This window comes from Neopelma chrysocephalum, unplaced genomic scaffold, assembly GCF_003984885.1.
Source record: "Neopelma chrysocephalum unplaced genomic scaffold, ASM398488v2 Primary Assembly neopelma1_59, whole genome shotgun sequence".
NCBI lineage: Eukaryota > Metazoa > Chordata > Aves > Passeriformes > Pipridae > Neopelma > Neopelma chrysocephalum.
Window position 1 is genome coordinate 29844123 of NW_020897714.1, and position 18070 is coordinate 29862192.

Genomic DNA, 18070 nt, shown 5'->3' on the forward strand with positions numbered 1-18070 from the left:
GAAGAGAGAACCATCTGTGGTATTCCAGACTCTTGAAGAAAAGATGGTTTTATTGGACAAACCAATCTTTTAGCATTACAGCTCTGTAGTTCTCTGCAGTGGATTTCAGTGCCTCCAGAGGAAAATCCAGCAAATTTAACTGGGAAATGTTTGAGAGATTTTTCCTATTAGTTTTGGCAGAATAGTGATTCTGCACAACAGCCACTTCAGTTTATTAAAAACAAAGTCCATTAGCAATAAATTCTGTTACTTTTTGGTAGGTTTTCAGGTAGGTGGATAGTACCAGTTGCTCAGATAAATTGATAAAACACACAGAGTAAGATCTCACCTGTGTAAGTTCATGTTGTTTGAGGCAACAAGTAAGTACATATATTTAAAATGTGTGGAAGCTCTCAGCTGTCTGTTCATTAGATTGTGGAGAGATGCTTTAGTATTTTTTCAGAACTTTTTGTCATACCTGTAACTACTGGTTCATACACAGAAAATAAATGTCAACTATTGGAAAACATCTCTACATTTTTCCCCCTGAAGTTACACTCATTACAGAAGCTTCCATCTGCTGAAATTGTTTGTAAATACTACTTGGTTTTTAAGTGAGTCAAAGTACTTTGTTTTTGTGATTCAGTGAATTTGTATTGTAAATACTTCTTTGTATTTCATAAAGGAGGGACTTTTAGCATATTCCTCTTTTTTAATGTACTTCCCCGTGTTTTGATACCATCCTAAGAGCCTGTGGCTATAACAGAAGTTATGAAGGAAAGTAGTTTTTCTGTGTTTTCCTTGACAGAATGAGAAATCTTGAATAATCCCTTAACTCACAGAGCATCTGGAAGATTGATAATCAGTGCCACTACTGCGTGTTGACATAGATTAGTCAAGAGGTGAACAAGGTTTTGACAGTTTTTCAGTTTCCCTGAGGTGCCTGCTATCCACAGTACTTCAATCCAATCATTATGTTCTTTTGACCATTTATTATCTGTTTTGGAATCACTATGAAGTGCTGTACATAGTTAGTGATCAAGCCATTTTTGTGGTTTCCCACACACGTCTTACAGCTGAGCAGTGTTGAACCAGGACTGGGAAAAATGTTTTTTTTAACTCATTCTCCGTCCCTGTAGGAAATGAAGATGTTTTTTAGGTGATTTTAGCTTAGATGATTAACTCATTTGTTTGAAGCTTTCCTCTTAAGGAAAACATGCCTGCTTTGGCTGAAAAAGTACACATTGTAGTCAGACCAGTTGAGTTCATGGTAATGAGGAAGCTATTCCCTGAACTGAGGTGAGGAAAGGGAGTTTTTGGGGTGTGAATTCCCTCCAGGAATATGAATTTCCATTTGACTAAGCCTCCTCTCTGCCTACAAAAAAACCAAAAGCAAACAAAACAAAAAACCAAAAAAACCCCACTAGTTGGCAATGTCTTCTCTCTTTTTGGTTCTTAATATTTTAGACTTTTTTAGGTTTTTTTGAGCTGAGCCTTTTCATTTAAGGATAAATGTGTTTGTAAGGAGATCTCTCCTTGTAGTTGCCAGTGTCCCTTGTTAGCTGCAGTATTTGGCACAAGCACTGTGGAGTCAGATGTGCAGACTCTCCAGCTCTGATGAATGACTTCCCATCCCTCCTCCTCCTGGGATCAAACCTGGGGAACGGGTTAGTCTTGTATTTTTACCAAACTTCTGGAATGGCCTTACCAGTGGAGTTTTACTGAAGTATTACATTTATTTAGTAGTCTGGTGGGCAGCGATGCGGCGCTTGATGGACTTCTAGAACACAGTTTCCTCTGCTTTTCATGTACCTCCAAATACCTGAAAGCCAAAATCTTAACAAGAGCATAGTTGTGCAAAAGGGAACATTTATTACATAAATAGAAAGTAGAACGCACTAACCTGGTTGTGTAAGTCTGTGTAACAGAGGTTTGTTGAGCCTCTGGGTTGGGAAGAGGCCTTGAAGGGTTGGTTTACCCAAAGCCCACAAGAGGCAAAGCCATTTCTTGACCACAGGAAAGCGCTCGGTGTTTGTGGCTCTTACAAGCCCCAGGGTGTGACCATTTGCATCATTAAATGATGAACGTAGGTTCTCATCTACTACAAACTGATTTTACTGTTTTATTCTACCTGTTTGCAAACAGACTTGGGATTTGTCTGAAGGAGAAAAAGATACCCCTCAATTAGGACCTTTGCTGTTGGAATGTGCTGTTCTCCAACACCTTGTGCAGTTTTTGTTGGTACTGGTCAACCTACAGGAGCTGCAGGAAGCTGAAGTCCATTCATAATTGAGGGAATAAACAGTGCAAAGTCACTGGTGTGGGAGGGGTAGGGGTTTGATATTTTGGCATGACTGAACAGTCAGATGCTCTCGGAATCAGCAGCTGCTGCAAAGTTGTGGGTGTTACGAGATGGAAACCATTGACTGCAGCGCTGATTATCTAAACAGCTCTTTTGTACCCAGGCAGCAATGGAATTTCTCTTCCTTCCACTTTCCGGGTGACTTCTTATCCAGTATGACAGCTTGTCATGTGCAATCATTGTCACATTAGTCCCGTGAGAACGGTGCTCTCCTGAACACCCTCGTCCCTTCCATGCAAAGGGGGAGCACAGGTTCAGGGAGGAGTTTGCACTTGCACTTACTTGTTGCACTTCACTCAAAGAGGTGACTGAAAGGGACTGACAAGGCATTAACCAAAAGGAGGAACAGTTTGCTCCTCTCTGGAATTTGTGGTTCAGAGTGACAAAGAGAGGCTGCTTGGGAAGGGATTTAAGAAGCTAAATAAAGTTATTCTGCACATGTGCGGTTAAGTAAAATGGAATTAAACTGACTATGCTTTGTTCTTTTAGACTGGTGACATAAATAAATGAAAACATTTTGCACTGACTTAAGCACACATTGGTTTAGAAAGGCTTTGTTTCACAGTTATCTATGAGCATTAACACACATTCAGTGGCTTGATTCTGTGGATTTTTAACTTATTTTTCAACTGCAGGAGACCTTGAAAGTCTCATTGCTCAGTGTTTTTTGAAATACAGAAAATGCACAGTGCACTTCACTTGTGTGTAGTTAACTGCACATCTGTGTGTGTTAACTGCTTTTATGGTTTTCACACACTCTGGTGCGAAAATTAGTGATGTGTCCATTGTGGAGGACAGGGGCAGGCAATTAGCAGGTAAAGAGAGTCCCAGATAGACCAAAGAAAACGGGCCATAAAACAGTCGTTCATAAGACCACCAAATTATGATTTAGTGTCTTCAAAACAGGAATGAAGAAAGATGTACCAGGATGCTACACTGGCTGTTAAAGGACTTACCTGAAGATTTGGATATGAAAGCTGAAGCAGTTGGTGTAGGTGAAGAAAGGGTGAGGGAGGTTGGATTGTCGGTATTTGGGTGAATGAGTAAGAGACAGTGGACACGGGGAACGTTATCAGAAGCTCAGCCTGGAGGTGGCATTTAAATCAGGGGTGTGAGAGAACATCAAGTCCCAAAGAAAAGAATTCTGAGGAACATTCAGAAGTAAGAGAGCTAAGAAAATGTGTTTTGGGTAACCCAGTCACTGATGCTGTTGAATGTAAGGGAGTGCAAGGCTAATGAGGACTGATAACTGACCCAAAACTTAGGGAAGGAAATGGCTGGAAGGGGGATTACTAAGCAAAGGGAAATTTTGTTGACAATTTTATTTGTTGATTTATTTGTTTCAGGAGTAATTTGATACAAAATTCACCTTGATATTCCTTTAGATATAAGAAAGACCCATTTTATCTCTTAAGAAGGACATTTTAAGGAATGTAAAGTAAGAAGAAAATTTCAGTGGGGGGCTGTTGGTTCAGTGAAGTTTGGTGAAAATAGGAGAGCAATTAATGGAATAGTTCTTGTGTGTGCCTTAAGAATGGGATTTGAAGATGTGCTTGAAAGCTGATGGAAGAAATAAAGATGAGCAAACCCAAAGAAAAAGCAGCTGGGTCTTTGCATTAGTACCCATCCCATAAAAGTTACTTGAGTAGTTATACCGCCTTATATTGGAAAGGCTGACATTCAGCAGACAGTTGTCTTAAATATCTTGCATTGTTTGGAGACAGTTTTGTGTGTCTATTTTGGTTCAGCATAATGATTAAGATGATTTAGATGGCTGAAACGACCTTTTGTGACCAAATATCAGCATATGGTATATGTATTCATAATCCCAATCCATGGCATGTGTACTTCTGGGGATATGCAGCCATTTCAGATTCCTAAATTTCTTGATCAGGAGACAAGAACTGTCAAATAACTGACAACTGTGGGGTCCTTTGCCCTTAGTCTTACTTGTGAACCCGGTTTTAAATTATTTCATTGTGACCTGTAGATCCTCTTGACCAGAGAAATGATGCACAGTTCACAGATTTCAGAACTGTTCATTGATGTCATTGCATATTTGCTCTGAGTATTTTGGTAGATTCTGCAGGCATCGACATAAATTTTTTATTTTGCTACTAAAAATCAAGCTTATGCCAGTCTGCTTTGTTTTGGTGTAGTTTAATGGTGACTGTATTCAGTTTAATGGCAGCTTGTTTGTGTGCCTTGGTTTGGGCTTGGTCTTAAATTTAAGATAAGCTGTTTTTTAAAGCTGTTATATATTCTGTTTGTAACCTTATAGTTCTATTTTTTCTTTTTAATATTTAAAGCACCTCTTCTGTCTTGAATAGGCCTGGAAGTTTATGTGTTTCTGGGTTCATGTAATAAGTCCCCTTATGGAATCATACTTGTCACTGTCTGAAACAGAACTGTCACTCTGAATTCCTTAATATTTAATATTTCAGTATCATATTCCATTGTCTACCTTGTTTGAAATATTGAATTGAAACATCTGAATGATTTCTCTGGTTTCTTCTAGAGGCTCAACAACAGCTTGTGGCCCAACATGCTTTGGAGAAAGAGGCTTTGGAGAAGATCAAAGTAGAAATCGAGGAGGAGCTAAAACGTCTCGATGAAGAAATCTTGGAAGGTGCTCTTCAGGTTTTCCCGTTTCAATCCATAATCTCTATGCACTGTAATGGTGGTTAATTTGTAACAGGTACTCCAGTTAAAGAGATTTTTGAATGCATTGAATCTCTTTACCCTCCTCCCCCCACAAGATTTCTACACATTGTCACGTGAAGTAAAATAGTTAAACGCCACCATTTGGAGTGGTGGAGCCCAGCCAAAGCAAACAACTGGATGACATTTAATAGGCTACTATAAATAATGAAAAGTAAACAGCCCTTAAGCTGCTGCAGCTGATGGCAGAAGTCCTCAGCAGCCAATATCCCAAGGAGTGTGGACTTAAACCATCAGATTTCTCACTTCCAGCAGGTTTATTTTTTGTGACATGCTTTGATGTGTAGATTTGGCTTTTATGGGATGCCCAGTGAGGGACGATTTGAAAACAGTCTTTACTTTGCATGTGTATGGCAAATTGGAAATCTGAAGTAGAAAGACTCTAAGTTCATTCATAGAGAGCTTTCTTAGAAGTTTTAAGCAGAGAAGGAAAAGGTTATGTGAACAAAATAATATTTTAAAAAATGATACTCTAGTACTGCTGCAGAGATGTCCATGTGTGGGCAAATTCTAGCACAGAAAAGAGGCTCCCTTGCTGCTCCATCAGGGTTGGCATCAGCTTAAAACTGAGAATAGCTGCACATTCAGCAAAGTTACTGGCTGGGATGCAGTTGTGAAATAAGAGCTGGAGGGGAAATGCAGCTCAAAGTCATCTCGGGCTCGTAAGTACCACTTTCAGAATGTATTTGGATGTTGTTTTATGATCATGTGTTTATGATTTGTTCATAATATGTGTTGACTACAGAGCTGCGATTTCTTCATCCCTCATGTAAACTGTGTTAACTGCTGGGATAAGAAATCTGAGACTGTTGATGTTCTTATAGGAATCTATTTAATTTTATTTTGTGTATTTGTTTGTCTCAGCATTTACCACTACAGGATTTGACTGCCACACTTCCCCAGTGTTCAGCCCTGCTAATCCAGAGAGCTCAATAGAAGACTGCCTGGCTCATTTGGGGGAGAAAGTGTCCCAGGAGTTGAAGGAACACCTGCACAAAGCACTACAGACCTTGCTTAGCAAGTGAGTTTCCATTTGGTTTTCCAAAGGGAAGGTGTTTCCTTTCGCACTGTGACTGCTGTTGAAATGCTGAAGATGGAACTTCATCTTGTATTGCATTTCTTTCTTTTTCAATGTTCCTTTACCTGGCTGGGAGGTTTTTTTGTGTTGTAATGTGCAAATACTTTGTGGTATTTGGCCTTTGCAGTAATGTAAATTCTAAAATCTTTCTAAGCTTATTTCATTGAACTTCTGAGGCTGCTTCAGGCAGTTTGGTTTGCTGGTGGAACTGGCAGCTGCCACTGCCATTGCCAATTAATTTCATGAATCTGGGCTGTAGCCAGATTAACTTCTTTTACCTTATAGTTAAGAGTGGAGCTGAGGGTTGGTTTGTAGTCTGGCTCCTGATGAGTGGGAGAGTTTGCCTCAAAGGATGGTGGTTAAATGCTTTGTGACCACCCTTCAGGTACACATCTGGAGCAGATGTGGGCCCCTGGGCTAACCTTGGTGCCTTAAGAGCTGTGCTGCCAATTTAAGCCTGTTGTTTAAATAGCACATTGTACTTGGCATGCTAGTATCTTGATTAATGTCTTTTGAAAATGGGTAAAATTGTTGTGGTTGCTTGGTTTTCTATTATAAATTACCAGCCTGAATTTAATGGATCCACATGAACTGCTTGAGGCTTTTCTGAGTGACCTCCAAAACGTGTTTATAGAGAGCTGGAGTTGGAAGGTGCTGCTTTAGGGATGGTTCCATAAATGCGGTTGTGAAGGCAACATTAGCAAACAGCTCTCTGGGCCTGTGTTTTGTGGATTGGTTAAAATAACGTGGCTCAAAAAGAGGCTGAGAATCTCCAGTGCTACTTTTTATAAGAGTTTGTGTAGCTGTTCATGAACTGTTGGAACAAAAAGGTACTGGAAGCCTAGAAATCAGCACCTGGTGTAAACTTTGTTGCATGGGGTGTAAGTCTTCCATATATACATTGAAGAGGCATCTCATGCCCTCATGAAGGTAATACCCTTCATGGCAGACTTCTGGAAGATACAAATTTGGAATTCATTCCATCTGCACAAAGGAAACACCCTTTTACTGAAGGTGACTGAGCACTGGCACAGGTTGCCCAGAGGGATTGTGGAGTCTCCATACTTGGAGATTCCCAAAAGCTGTCCTGGGCAGCGTGCACTAGGAGACCCTAATAGAGCAAGGAGGTTGGACAGGATGTTCTCCAGAGGTCTTTTCCCACATCAGCCATTCTGTGAGTCCTTAACTAGCCCATATATTCCTTAACTAGCTCCCTAGCTGACAAGTAGGGGTTGACTTTTTATGACCAATATAATTTAAAACTGACTGTTCAAAGTCAGGTAAGATGGGGCTTTGGGCAGCCTGATGTAGTGAAAGATGTCCCTGCCATTGATCTTTAGAGGTCCCTTCCAACCCAAACCATCCTGTGATTCCATGACCCTGATCTGGAGTTCACACCAAAGGTGCCATGTAACATCTGACCAGAGAGATGAAGATGATTGTCTCTTTTTCCATGAGTCATCCAGGGGAGAAGTGCACTCTGTCTTAAGTGGCAAAAGATAGGCCAGTGTGTTCCTCTAGAAATGGCAGCAGCTAATCTGCCTTTACAAGCCAGGCATTAGTCCCACATGGCCTTAAAAACTTGTACTTAACTGTCTTCTGAAGAGCTCAGGTTCTGAAAAATACCTCACTAACACACTAAAAAACCAGACTGGTAATGAGTTGGAAAATTAACAGGAAGTCTTGCAACCCATCCTTTTTCTGTGTCTAAAATGTTACATTGAAATAACAGCATTTTAAGTGTCTTAAAGGTTATTGATAGTTGGCTGACTGACTGACATTGAGGGGTCATAAGTGGTGCACTCTAGGTTGATTCTTTTTGGAAAGTTCCTGAAAGGAGGTCTTTGAAAATTAAGGGTTTCTAGCTTGTTGGTAACCTGATGTTCTAGGCTTCTTATGTTTTCTGTGGGAAAATGTTTGCATTCTAAGTAATTTTTTCTTTCTGTACGTGCAGACATACATATAAAGTCTGAAATGCCTGTGAAACTATGTGGCCTTTTTCTAAGGCAAAGTAGAGCTACTATTTAATCTCCCGAGAATATCCTTCCTGCAGCTGTTCTTGCTCTTCTCATCCCACTGATTGATCTGGATTTGTGTTGTAAAGAACTAACATACCAAGGAAGTTAAGAGAATGCACTTAAAATGACAAACCCAAATTATGTTTTCCCCACTGTGCTTTAACTCTGTTCTTTTACCCATGTTTGCTACAGTAGTGCTGTTTGATGCAATACATATTTATTTTGCTTGTATTTCCCTCCTCTCTTACATGCATATAAACAAGTATTAGGGTTCAGCAGGCTGTTAGATCATGACAGATTCAATAGGGAGTTTTCTTGTCCAATGCCAGTTAACACTATTTCTCTTAAACTAAAGTCTGAACTTGCCTTTCGGAATGATCTGGCTGCTTTTGAAGCAGTGCATCACTTGGCAGACAGCCTTTATTGTTACTGACTTTTTATCAGATGCTGTATGATCTTGGAGGAAAGAATATGGAAGAGTGGAATTTCATCATCCCGATTCAGAGAAGTTAGAGAGGTGATAAATCTAGATTAGAGGTATCTACTGAAATATGAAGGGTTTTTTTATGATCAGAAGTGCTGTTTCTTGCAAATAAAGGCTTCAACTCTAACGTAATGTTAATGCAGCCAAGCACTCTGTGTTGGTTCATAGCCCATATTGTTTATAAAATTTTTACTTTTCATTGACCTCTACCTCACATATGAGTTTTTTAGTAGAATTTTCTATCTTTAAAGTCTTAGATTATAAAAAAATTATATGCAAGAGCTTAGAAATTTTGTAGCATATCACAGAGCCTACTTATCTAAGGTCTTTTAAGTTGTAGAGTATCAAATTGTTATGAAATTCATTTAATCAGTTAAATGAAACTGTGTAACTGGGAGAAGGTGATGCCTTCCTGACCCTGTCTGGTGCTGGTGTTTTGTATCCTGAAACACAAGACTTGTTAGCTCTGGAAAATTATTTGCTGTGATGCATGTGAAAATATTTTGTTCTCTGGAAACTGAGAATTTTATTTTATTCTTGTTCTTTTGTTTCCTTTTATAACTTTCAGTGTTGGTTTAACTTCTGCAGGCCGGTGACATATCAAGAATATCGAGAACGCACACAAGAGGCAGCTGCTCATGCCAGTGGATGGAACAAGGTACCAGATAAATGACTTTAACTTGGATGTATCTCATATCTGTTTGATGTCCATAATGGTTTTATGAGGTACAGTTGTGCTTCACAGAGGGCCAGGAATAGAAAGAACCCACTTGGTTTTAGTGTGAAATAAATTGCACTCTCGGAACGTGCACATACTGAGTAGTTTTTAGATAATTTAGTCAGAAGTTATAGAATGTAAGTATTAGGTCAATCTTCCTCTATGATAGTAAAATGAAAAGTTAGAGATGTTGCTTGACTTTTTTTTTAATAATCACTAAACATTTTTAAATTCCCAAGAGACGTTTATTTCCATAGCAGTTTCGTAATGGAATCTGATACAGATGTTTTCATAATACTTCTCTACTGTTTTTCTGTTCCCATGTCAGGTTTAAAATACATGTAAAAAAGTGTGCTGAACATGGTGAAAATAAAAATTGACAGTATCTTCATGATATTTAAATTGTTCATAAAACATAAGCATAGTGTGCCTACCTGGAATCCAGAGTAGTTGCCTCAAACTTCCTTTTAAAGCAATATGCAAATCTGTAAATGAACTGAACCTTCTCTTTAAAACAAAATGCAAATCTGTAAATGAACAATCTTTATAATACTTTTAATGTAGAATGAGTAGAATTACTCTTCCCAGAGTCATCTTTCATTAATCATTCAAATTCATCTCCTTAATCATTCTCTGATAGGTTCAGTGGGCATCAGAAAAAGAATGAAATGAAATAACTATTTACAAATTTAATCACAATTTGAGCATTAAAATTTAGTCTTAAATTTAAAATAGAACAAGAAATCTTTTTCCCTCTTTGTTTTTTTTCCAGAAATACTTTTCCTTGACTAGATTTCCCTGCTTACTTCAGAAACTAACCAAGGGTGTGGGCACTTGTAAAGCAGTTTGTTTAAACATTGCATGACAAATTACTGCCCATGGCTCCAGCAATTATAATTGCTTTATGTGTGTGCTCTTTCAATTCGTCCTCTTGTGATTCACAGCATTTTAGTTTAAACAACCATGAAATCTGATTATCAAGAAGGTGGCTTAAGCTAGCACATTTTACTTTTCAGTTGGTGAAAACTAAAACCAAGCATAAAACCAGTCATTGTGGCTCAGCTGGCAAGGGAGGAGGTGGATGGGGCTTGTCAGTGCCCTGGTGCCTCTCAGTCTGCTTTTGGAACCCATCTCTTGAAGATCCAGCCCTGGGGAGATGATTCAGTCTCCATTGTGCTACATTTGTGCAGCCCCTGGGGGTGGTGGATTTTGGTCCCCGTCACCTCGTGGTTGCCATCAGCTTTGCTTCCCTGTAACATTTGTTGCTACAAAACTTTATAGTCCAGAAGCAAACCAGAATGGAAATTTTGTAGACTAGCACAGCATCTGTTGGTATTGTTTTCATGGTAGCTTGATGCTTCAGGAATGCCCAGCAGTTCCTTTAATAATCCTTGTTTTGAGGAGGTGGAATACATTTGTGTTGGTTTCATTTCCTTTTAAATTCCTTTATCATCTTAATCAGAATTGTATTTTGTAACAGAAGAGATCTAGATATCTTTCCTCCCATCTCAGCTCAGCTGAATTTTCACTGTAAAGAAGCTGTTAGAAAAATAATTTTAAGAAGCAGCTATAAATAGAGATAGTGTTAGGTCTAATTAGCAGGCACATAGCAGCAAAATGAGGCTGTGCTGGCCTCAAGTTTGTGAAAATCTGGAGGATGTATGTTTGGGAGAACTGAAGCTTCCTCCCTTTTATGACTGAATAATAAGAAAACACAACTAGCTGGCCTGGCAGAACAGAGTAACAAAGCACTCCCTGTATCCTGTAGTTTCTTGGGTGGAGCAGAAATTGAAGATGCACAGGAGCTGTGGCAGCAGCTGATGGTTTGAAATTGGGGAGGTGTCATGTTTAGTCATACCAGCTTCCAAAGAATATTCATCATACAAGTGTGAGCGGAAGGATGACACTTGGAAAATATAGCTGTTATTTTTTTCCCTTTAAAAATAGGGATATTTTCCAAAGTGCAATGGTATGTTTGAACTCCTGAACAGATTTGGTTAACTGACTGGCACATGGGATGTAAAGGGATGGTTGCAGTTACTAAAACATGAATACCCATCTGAATGAGGAAATATTGCAGGGTAAGCTAATACATGAGATCATCAGTTCTTCCACTGACATCCCACAGAAGTAAAGTTTATCCACAGACATTAGAAGTGCTGGTTCTCGGGGAAAATAAGCCAGGAAATTAATTTTTTCCATGTATTTCTCAGAAATTTTGATGTGAAAATAAGAGGCATCCTGTTGGATTCTGTAAAGAAAAAGTCTTCACTTTCTACTTGAAGTAAAGCTCTCATTAAAATAAAACAAAACCAAAGCCACCTAAAACAGGACAAATTATATTTCTGTAATATATATAATTTGAAAAATTGAAGTACTCCACTGCTGAGTTATTATGCTTTTTGCTTAAAACTGAATATTCTATACATGCTCCAAAATGCATAATCCCACTATTGTGCATCCTATGAAAGGATAACAAATACTGTTATTGAGAGCCAGTGGAACTGGTGAGTAGGTTAGCAGGCATCTCAGTGCCCCATTCTTGCTATTAACAGGGCCAAAGAATAATACAACAAAAATGTAAGAAATAATGAAGAATTAGGTGAATTTTATGTTGAAATAGTTGAAAGGTACACAGAGCTGCAATAATTTTGGATACAGCTTCTTGAAAGTTTCTGAACTTTCTTTGTAATAATTTTTTTTGCATTCATTTGAATTTGTAACACTGAACTGTGGGATTCAAATGGTATCATTGACACAAATCTTCCATTTACACAATGAGATACCTTCTGATAGTAAAGTGTTTTTTTTAATGATTCCCTAGAAGTTTTCTCCTGCCAGCTCTTTTCTGTGTAAGCTTTTCTTCAGTCATAATATAAATAGCCCTCAGCATTCCTTCCCAGGCATCCTGGTGGAGGGAGTTGCTGTTGCTTTGAATTGCAAACGCTGTATTTTTACTTCGGTCTAGTTAAACCTCATCACCATTCTCACAGCTACTCTTAAGTGCAGAAAGCTGTTGTTATCCTCTATGGAAGTACTGTGAAGGTAATTTCTTTCATGAATTTAGGGACAGTGTCATGCAAACCCGCTCCTGTTCCTCCGGGTCTCAAAGGTAGAAGTGTCAGTAATTTCAGGGGGAAAGGAAAACCAGGTGGTGTTTGTTGGTCTGTGTGGGACTGGTATCAGAGTTTGAGATTGGTCCCTCGGTCCTGAGGCTTGCACAGGTTTGCACATGTTTACTGAATTTGGGAGGAATGGATGGATTAGGTATTTAAGTTGGCAGAGGAAGAAGGCAAGTCATGTTCAGTATGCCAGCATTTAGCTCCCTTCATTTCCCAAGCAGCCTTTTTTTGCCTTTGTTTCTTTTGCCTTCAGCTTACAGTAAATGTCAAATATTTTGAGATCTCAGTGTTCATGCTCTTGTAGAGTTATGTGGGTGTGCCCAAAGCCTCTGAAAGATGCCTACCCTTGACAGCATGCTTTTATTTTGGATCCAAAAAGATTGAAGTTTCTTCTGACATCTCACCTTGACTGGCTCCTTACATTTGTGCACTGTGAGCTTGCACCTCTTCTGCCTCTGAGTTGAGATCAATTGCAAGAAACTCAAAAAACCCCCCAGACTTTTAAAATTCAAACACCATCTTGCTTTTAAGATTCAAGCACCATGACATTCCTAGTGATGTGTTGACAGTTACCAGCGTTTACTGTTCATCACAAAACAGTTCTGTAACCTGTCTGCCGTAGTATAGGACTCTCACATTTGTTACTCAGCTGGAACATCTGAAATGTATCAGGTAACAGGCATTTTTTAAGTCCTGTCTGGTTTCAGTAGTCCACCTCAGTGAGACACCATCATGAATTTAGTACTAATCTCAAACCCAGCCTTACTTTTCCTATTCGTCTTCCTCCAGCTTTTCATCCTAAGGTGTGATTTCAGGGATAGTAGTAGTAATGCAGGATATTTCGAGCAAAAAAAAACAGGCTGAAGGGGGAAGAGAGTGGAAAAGGCAGGAGGCATTAGGAGGTCAGTATGAGCAGTAGGAAATCCTGCATCTCCCTTGTGCAGCTGGGGAACAGCGTTCCTGTCTGCACAGTGAATGGATGTGCACTGCAGTTGTCACAAACGAGGGGTGGTAAAACTGACAAATATTTTTCTCACATCATAAAAATGCTTTTTCAGATGCTCGTGACTTCAGTTCATGCTGGTTTCCTGACCTTGGCGAAGCGCTGCGTATAAACTTTGCCCAGAGGGCCACTTGGGTGCTCTAGGAGAATAAATTTAGAGTTTAAAAGTTCAACTGCTTGTTGTTTAGGCAAACAAAAACATAATTTCAGAAGGAGGTGGCTAGAACTGTATAATATGAAGGAAGTGGGTTCACAGAGTCTTTCATCTTCCAGAGCAATTTGGGTTGAGGCTGAGCATTCAATTAAAGACAAAACGTTTCTAAAGAGGAATGGGAGTGGGAAATGAGGGAGCAAAATCTGTGTGTTAAATTCATCATAGTTTGACATGGAGAGGGCTTTATGTTTGTCATTCTAAACATGTCTGTAATGTTATGCTGCTGGGAGGAGGTGTTTGTTTCTGTCCCGTCTGAAGGTCAAGTGTGAACTTCTGAAGAGAAGTTCAGAGTATCTATTCAAGAATGTGTATGAGTTTGCTACTTAAATACAATTTGGATGCATGTCCCTTCAAGTTGTGTTGCATCTTTCCATTTCAGGGATAGAAGGTTCTGGACCTCTTTTGCTTTTCTACCTGAATCCTGTCTTGGGAAAAAAATGGGGCTTAAGAAAGCACTGCAGTCCTGTCCTGTGAAATTCTCTAGTTAAGCTGTGTTATTTTGCATATCAAACCGAGTGCTTCTTTTTTAGTGCCTTGTATTGCGTGTCTGCCTTGTGTCTTCACAGAAATGAAGTGTATTGAAATGTCAGAAATTAAGTCCCTGGTATCTTTGGACTTGTAGACTCAGACCTTTTCTGTGGACCATGTGAATTCTGTTCTAGCTACACAGTAGCATTGATTATGCTTTCTATATTTATTCACAATTCTTGTTTTTTGAAGGTCTTGGTGCCCCTGGTTCTGTTACAACAGTTTCTGATGGAGTTAACCAGACGGGGTCAGGAACCACTGAGTGCCCTTGTGAACTTCGGGGTGACATATCTAGAAGACTATTCTGCAGACTATATCATTCAACAGGGAGGATGGGTAAGAAGACCATGTTTCATTTTCATAGTTTGTTCAAAGCTTATTTCTAAATGTGATATGAGTCTGAACAGGAGTGAAAGCTAAGGGGTTGCTAGAAGTAAGCAGATGCAAGAGGGAATGACTCAGAAAAAGCAAAAAAATAGGAGGAGGTCAGGACCAGAAAGGGATCTCGGGCAGTCATCTATGTCACTTCTCTGCCCCAAGGCAGAACTGACTTTTACCCATTCATTTCTGATGTTGGCATTAAAGACCTGTGTGATTGGACTCCACAATTTCCCCAGGCAGTCTGTTCCAGTTCTTTGCATGCCTGGTTTGCTGGATTGCTGTTGCAACTGAAGAGGTCCTTAGGTGTCAGATAACAATTAGGTTTCATACACGGTGTGTAAAGGTGCTAATTTGTTGCTAATTTGTATGGTGAGCTTTTGATTGTATGTGCTTTCCTGTTAATATACATGCAGCACTGCATGTGGAAACAAACACCCCTAGCAAGAGATACTGTGCCCAAGAGGCTCTTCTTTTTAATAGTATCCCCTGGTGACTGCTGGGAATGGTATATGTTTTCTTTTCTCCTCTTAAATTTCAGAGTGGTTTTTTAGCAGATAAGTAATTGGAGAACACTTCATGCAGAAATGTCAGTAGGTACTAATTTATTTTTATAATAAGTGTTAAAATACCTCATGCGTATTAGACTTTATAGCTGTGTAGGAACATGCATAGAATGAGCAATCAGGATTTCTTTGTGCTTCAGTTTTCCTTGTAGAAATCTTTAATTCATGGTAACCAATGTTCCTGAGTCATGGCATGCTGAGAAGGTTTCATTTAAAAATACATCAGAGAGACAGCTCAGAGCCCAGGAGCTGGGTCTTGAAGGCTGAGCCTTAGATTACTGGGTTTGGGAAGGATGCCAGATTTGAATGGAATTAATCTGGGATTTGTGAAATGGCTCCAGCAAGTTGATTTATTCTAAAAAGAAAAGCTGTTCAGGAAAACCCAGTGATAAAAAAAGCACTAGTAGGAAAAATCTCATTCAGAAGCTTCTCACATTTCAAGAGTGTACCTGAGGTTTTTTTTTAAGACTAGTTCTTTCCAGAATTTCTGCACATCTGCACCTTCTTTATCTGTTCCCTTCCTGGCAGTGGTGGATGATAGTTTTCAAGGCCTTTGGGAGGGATTGTTTGTCTTTAATGGAGAGAAGCACTAACAGCACTGAGCCAAATGACCTCAGGTTGTTTGATAAATGCACTCACATTTCAAAGTATTTTCATCCCAGGGCAGGTCCTTACTTGCAGCTTTAAGAGAGATCAATGTTGGTGCTGTTTTGCTTTCCTGCCTCGTTTTTTAAGCCCAGAAAGGGCTGTGGTCTGTTCTCCAGCCTCTTTTAGAGGCCTGCTGTAAACACACTTAATACAGCGCAAAGCCTCTGAAAACAAGCAGCTTTCCAGCAGGAGGGGGCTGTGCTTTGTGTTTGTGTGACTGTGCATGTATGTACAGAGCCGGGCTGCGAGCCCGTCTGTGTCCGTCCAGCCAGGCATGAAATCACACTGACACGAGCGGTGCAGCAAACAAGCCAGAGCTATTTTTGAAACAGCACAAGAGGCGAGGAAAGAGACAAGGTGATGAAAATCCTTTCCAGATGAATTAATGTAGCTGCACTAACCTTTTGTGAGTTGCTCTGGGCATAGGGCTGGGGACCCACGGGGCTTGTGACTTTATGTGGAGGAAGGGGAATATGTGGTTTTACTGTATTTTTTTTTTCCCCCTAAGCAAAATGTTCATTTTTACCAAGCTGCGTGATTCTCAGTTTGTTCCAAGCCTGTGGGATGGTGGTTGGGGATGGCAGTGCTGGGAGCAGGGCGTGAGGCCGGGGTGGGAGAGGTTGTATTTCTGAGAAGGGCCGGGAAGAGCCGCTGCCATGGAAGTGTTTGCATTTTTTAAGATAAGCATCTGCCACGGGGGCTCTGTGTGCCGGATCAAGTTGTCAGTAATAATCTGCTAGAGCCATAAGGGCAGCGTAGAAACCTGGGAGTCTCCAGTGACTCATGTTGCCGTGACAGTAACAGGGTCAATTTTTGTGTTATTTTGGAGTGGGTGAAGATAGGTCTTTCCTGCAGCTGCTAAGAGCTTGCTTAAAACTGAGAAGATGCCAGAATAGCCTCTCTGGTTTTTTGTGGGCCAGGAGCAGAGGAGAACTTCACAGGAGTCAGCTTTTCAGGGGCAGACCTGAAAAACTCTGTGCTGTCTCTGGTCCTATCTCTTCTCTTGGCACCACATAATTTGGGATCTTCCTCAATTTTTGGATTGAAGTCAACCTTATCCAGGAGGGAAGTAGCCAGTCAAAGGTAAGGGGTCAGCTGAGCCTTTCCTGTGCCCCACTGTGGATCTGGGGAGTCAGAATTTTACAGAGCTGTGTCACGCACTTGCTGCATCCTGCTGTGCAGCCAGGATGCGGCTGGAAGAGCTCCCAGGGTTCTGCATGTGTGCAAGGCTTGAAGGTTCCTCTATGAGCTCAGGAGCCTTGTTGGTCTGGGAAAGCATCTGACTGAGGAAGGTGGGCAGTTAACTAGAAGCAAAATTGCTGGCTCAAGAGAGTTAAGATTTATAAATTGGATAGCTATGCAGCAAATTTCGAGAAGTCGATGTGGCTTGTAGGGAGTGGGAAATCTGAGATTTGAGAGGATGAGAAGTTGCGTTTTGATTTTTTTCATGCCAGTCCTGCAGAGATATGGTTACGAGATGATGCGTTGAAGCAATGAGTGTTCCCCTCCCGTTCTCCCTTCAGGCACTAAAATTGTGATTCAGCTAACTTTTGGTGGCAGGATGGGACTGGGATGTAATGGTGGGTTGGTTGGTGAGGGCATGACTGGCATATTTTTGTGTCTAAGTGCATAGGTATTTCAGTGCTGTGATTCTGGACATTGTGTATCCTGTTCCCTTTCCCCTGGCTCTCTTCTACTACTTCAGGGTGAAAGTCTTCCAAGTAGGAATGTCTGCAGTGCACTGCATATTGTGTTTGGGTGCAGCTGGCAACATAAACATGAATGAAGAGATGAAAGGACCACCTCATCTAGTTTACAATCTCTTAGATTTGCTGGTAGATGCAAATCGATTTTGGAGGACTGTAGGAAAGCAAGGAAAAGTTTCTTTCTTCTGGACAGCCTCCTTCTTTCACTCATTGCTGTGACGGGTTTGGCTGCAGCTCTTATATTTACCCTGCTTAACTCTTAAGTTTTAGTATGATCTCTCTTTCGGAGCAAAAGGTGTGCTGGGCATTCCAGGTTCTCTAAATAGGGGACACATTTCTTCCTCCTGACTAATGAGTCAAATGGTCACACTAAGATCTCCTTCCTTTATCATCTTGAACCATTGCAAAGCAATACCCAGCCTGATTTACAAGTAGCTTCGTTCTTCTCTTTCCCGAAAGCAATGTTAGGGCTCAACAAACTGACATGCAGTGTACATGCTCTCCCCTCCCTTTTTCTCCTCTCCCCTCCCTTTTTCTCCTCTCCC

General features: G+C 40.3%; 1 protein-coding gene across 1 annotated transcript in view; it reads left to right on the forward strand.

Annotated features, from left to right (window-relative positions):
* The window catches only part of BCL2L13 (BCL2 like 13), a 40204-nt gene that overhangs the window by 9360 nt on the left and 12774 nt on the right, over nucleotides 1-18070 (forward strand). The window contains exons 3-6 of the mRNA XM_027680754.1: nucleotides 4860-4970; nucleotides 5927-6083; nucleotides 9231-9300; nucleotides 14420-14563. Of these exons, the coding sequence (XP_027536555.1) occupies nucleotides 4860-4970; nucleotides 5927-6083; nucleotides 9231-9300; nucleotides 14420-14563 (482 nt within the window). The remainder of the gene's footprint in view (nucleotides 1-4859; nucleotides 4971-5926; nucleotides 6084-9230; nucleotides 9301-14419; nucleotides 14564-18070) is intronic.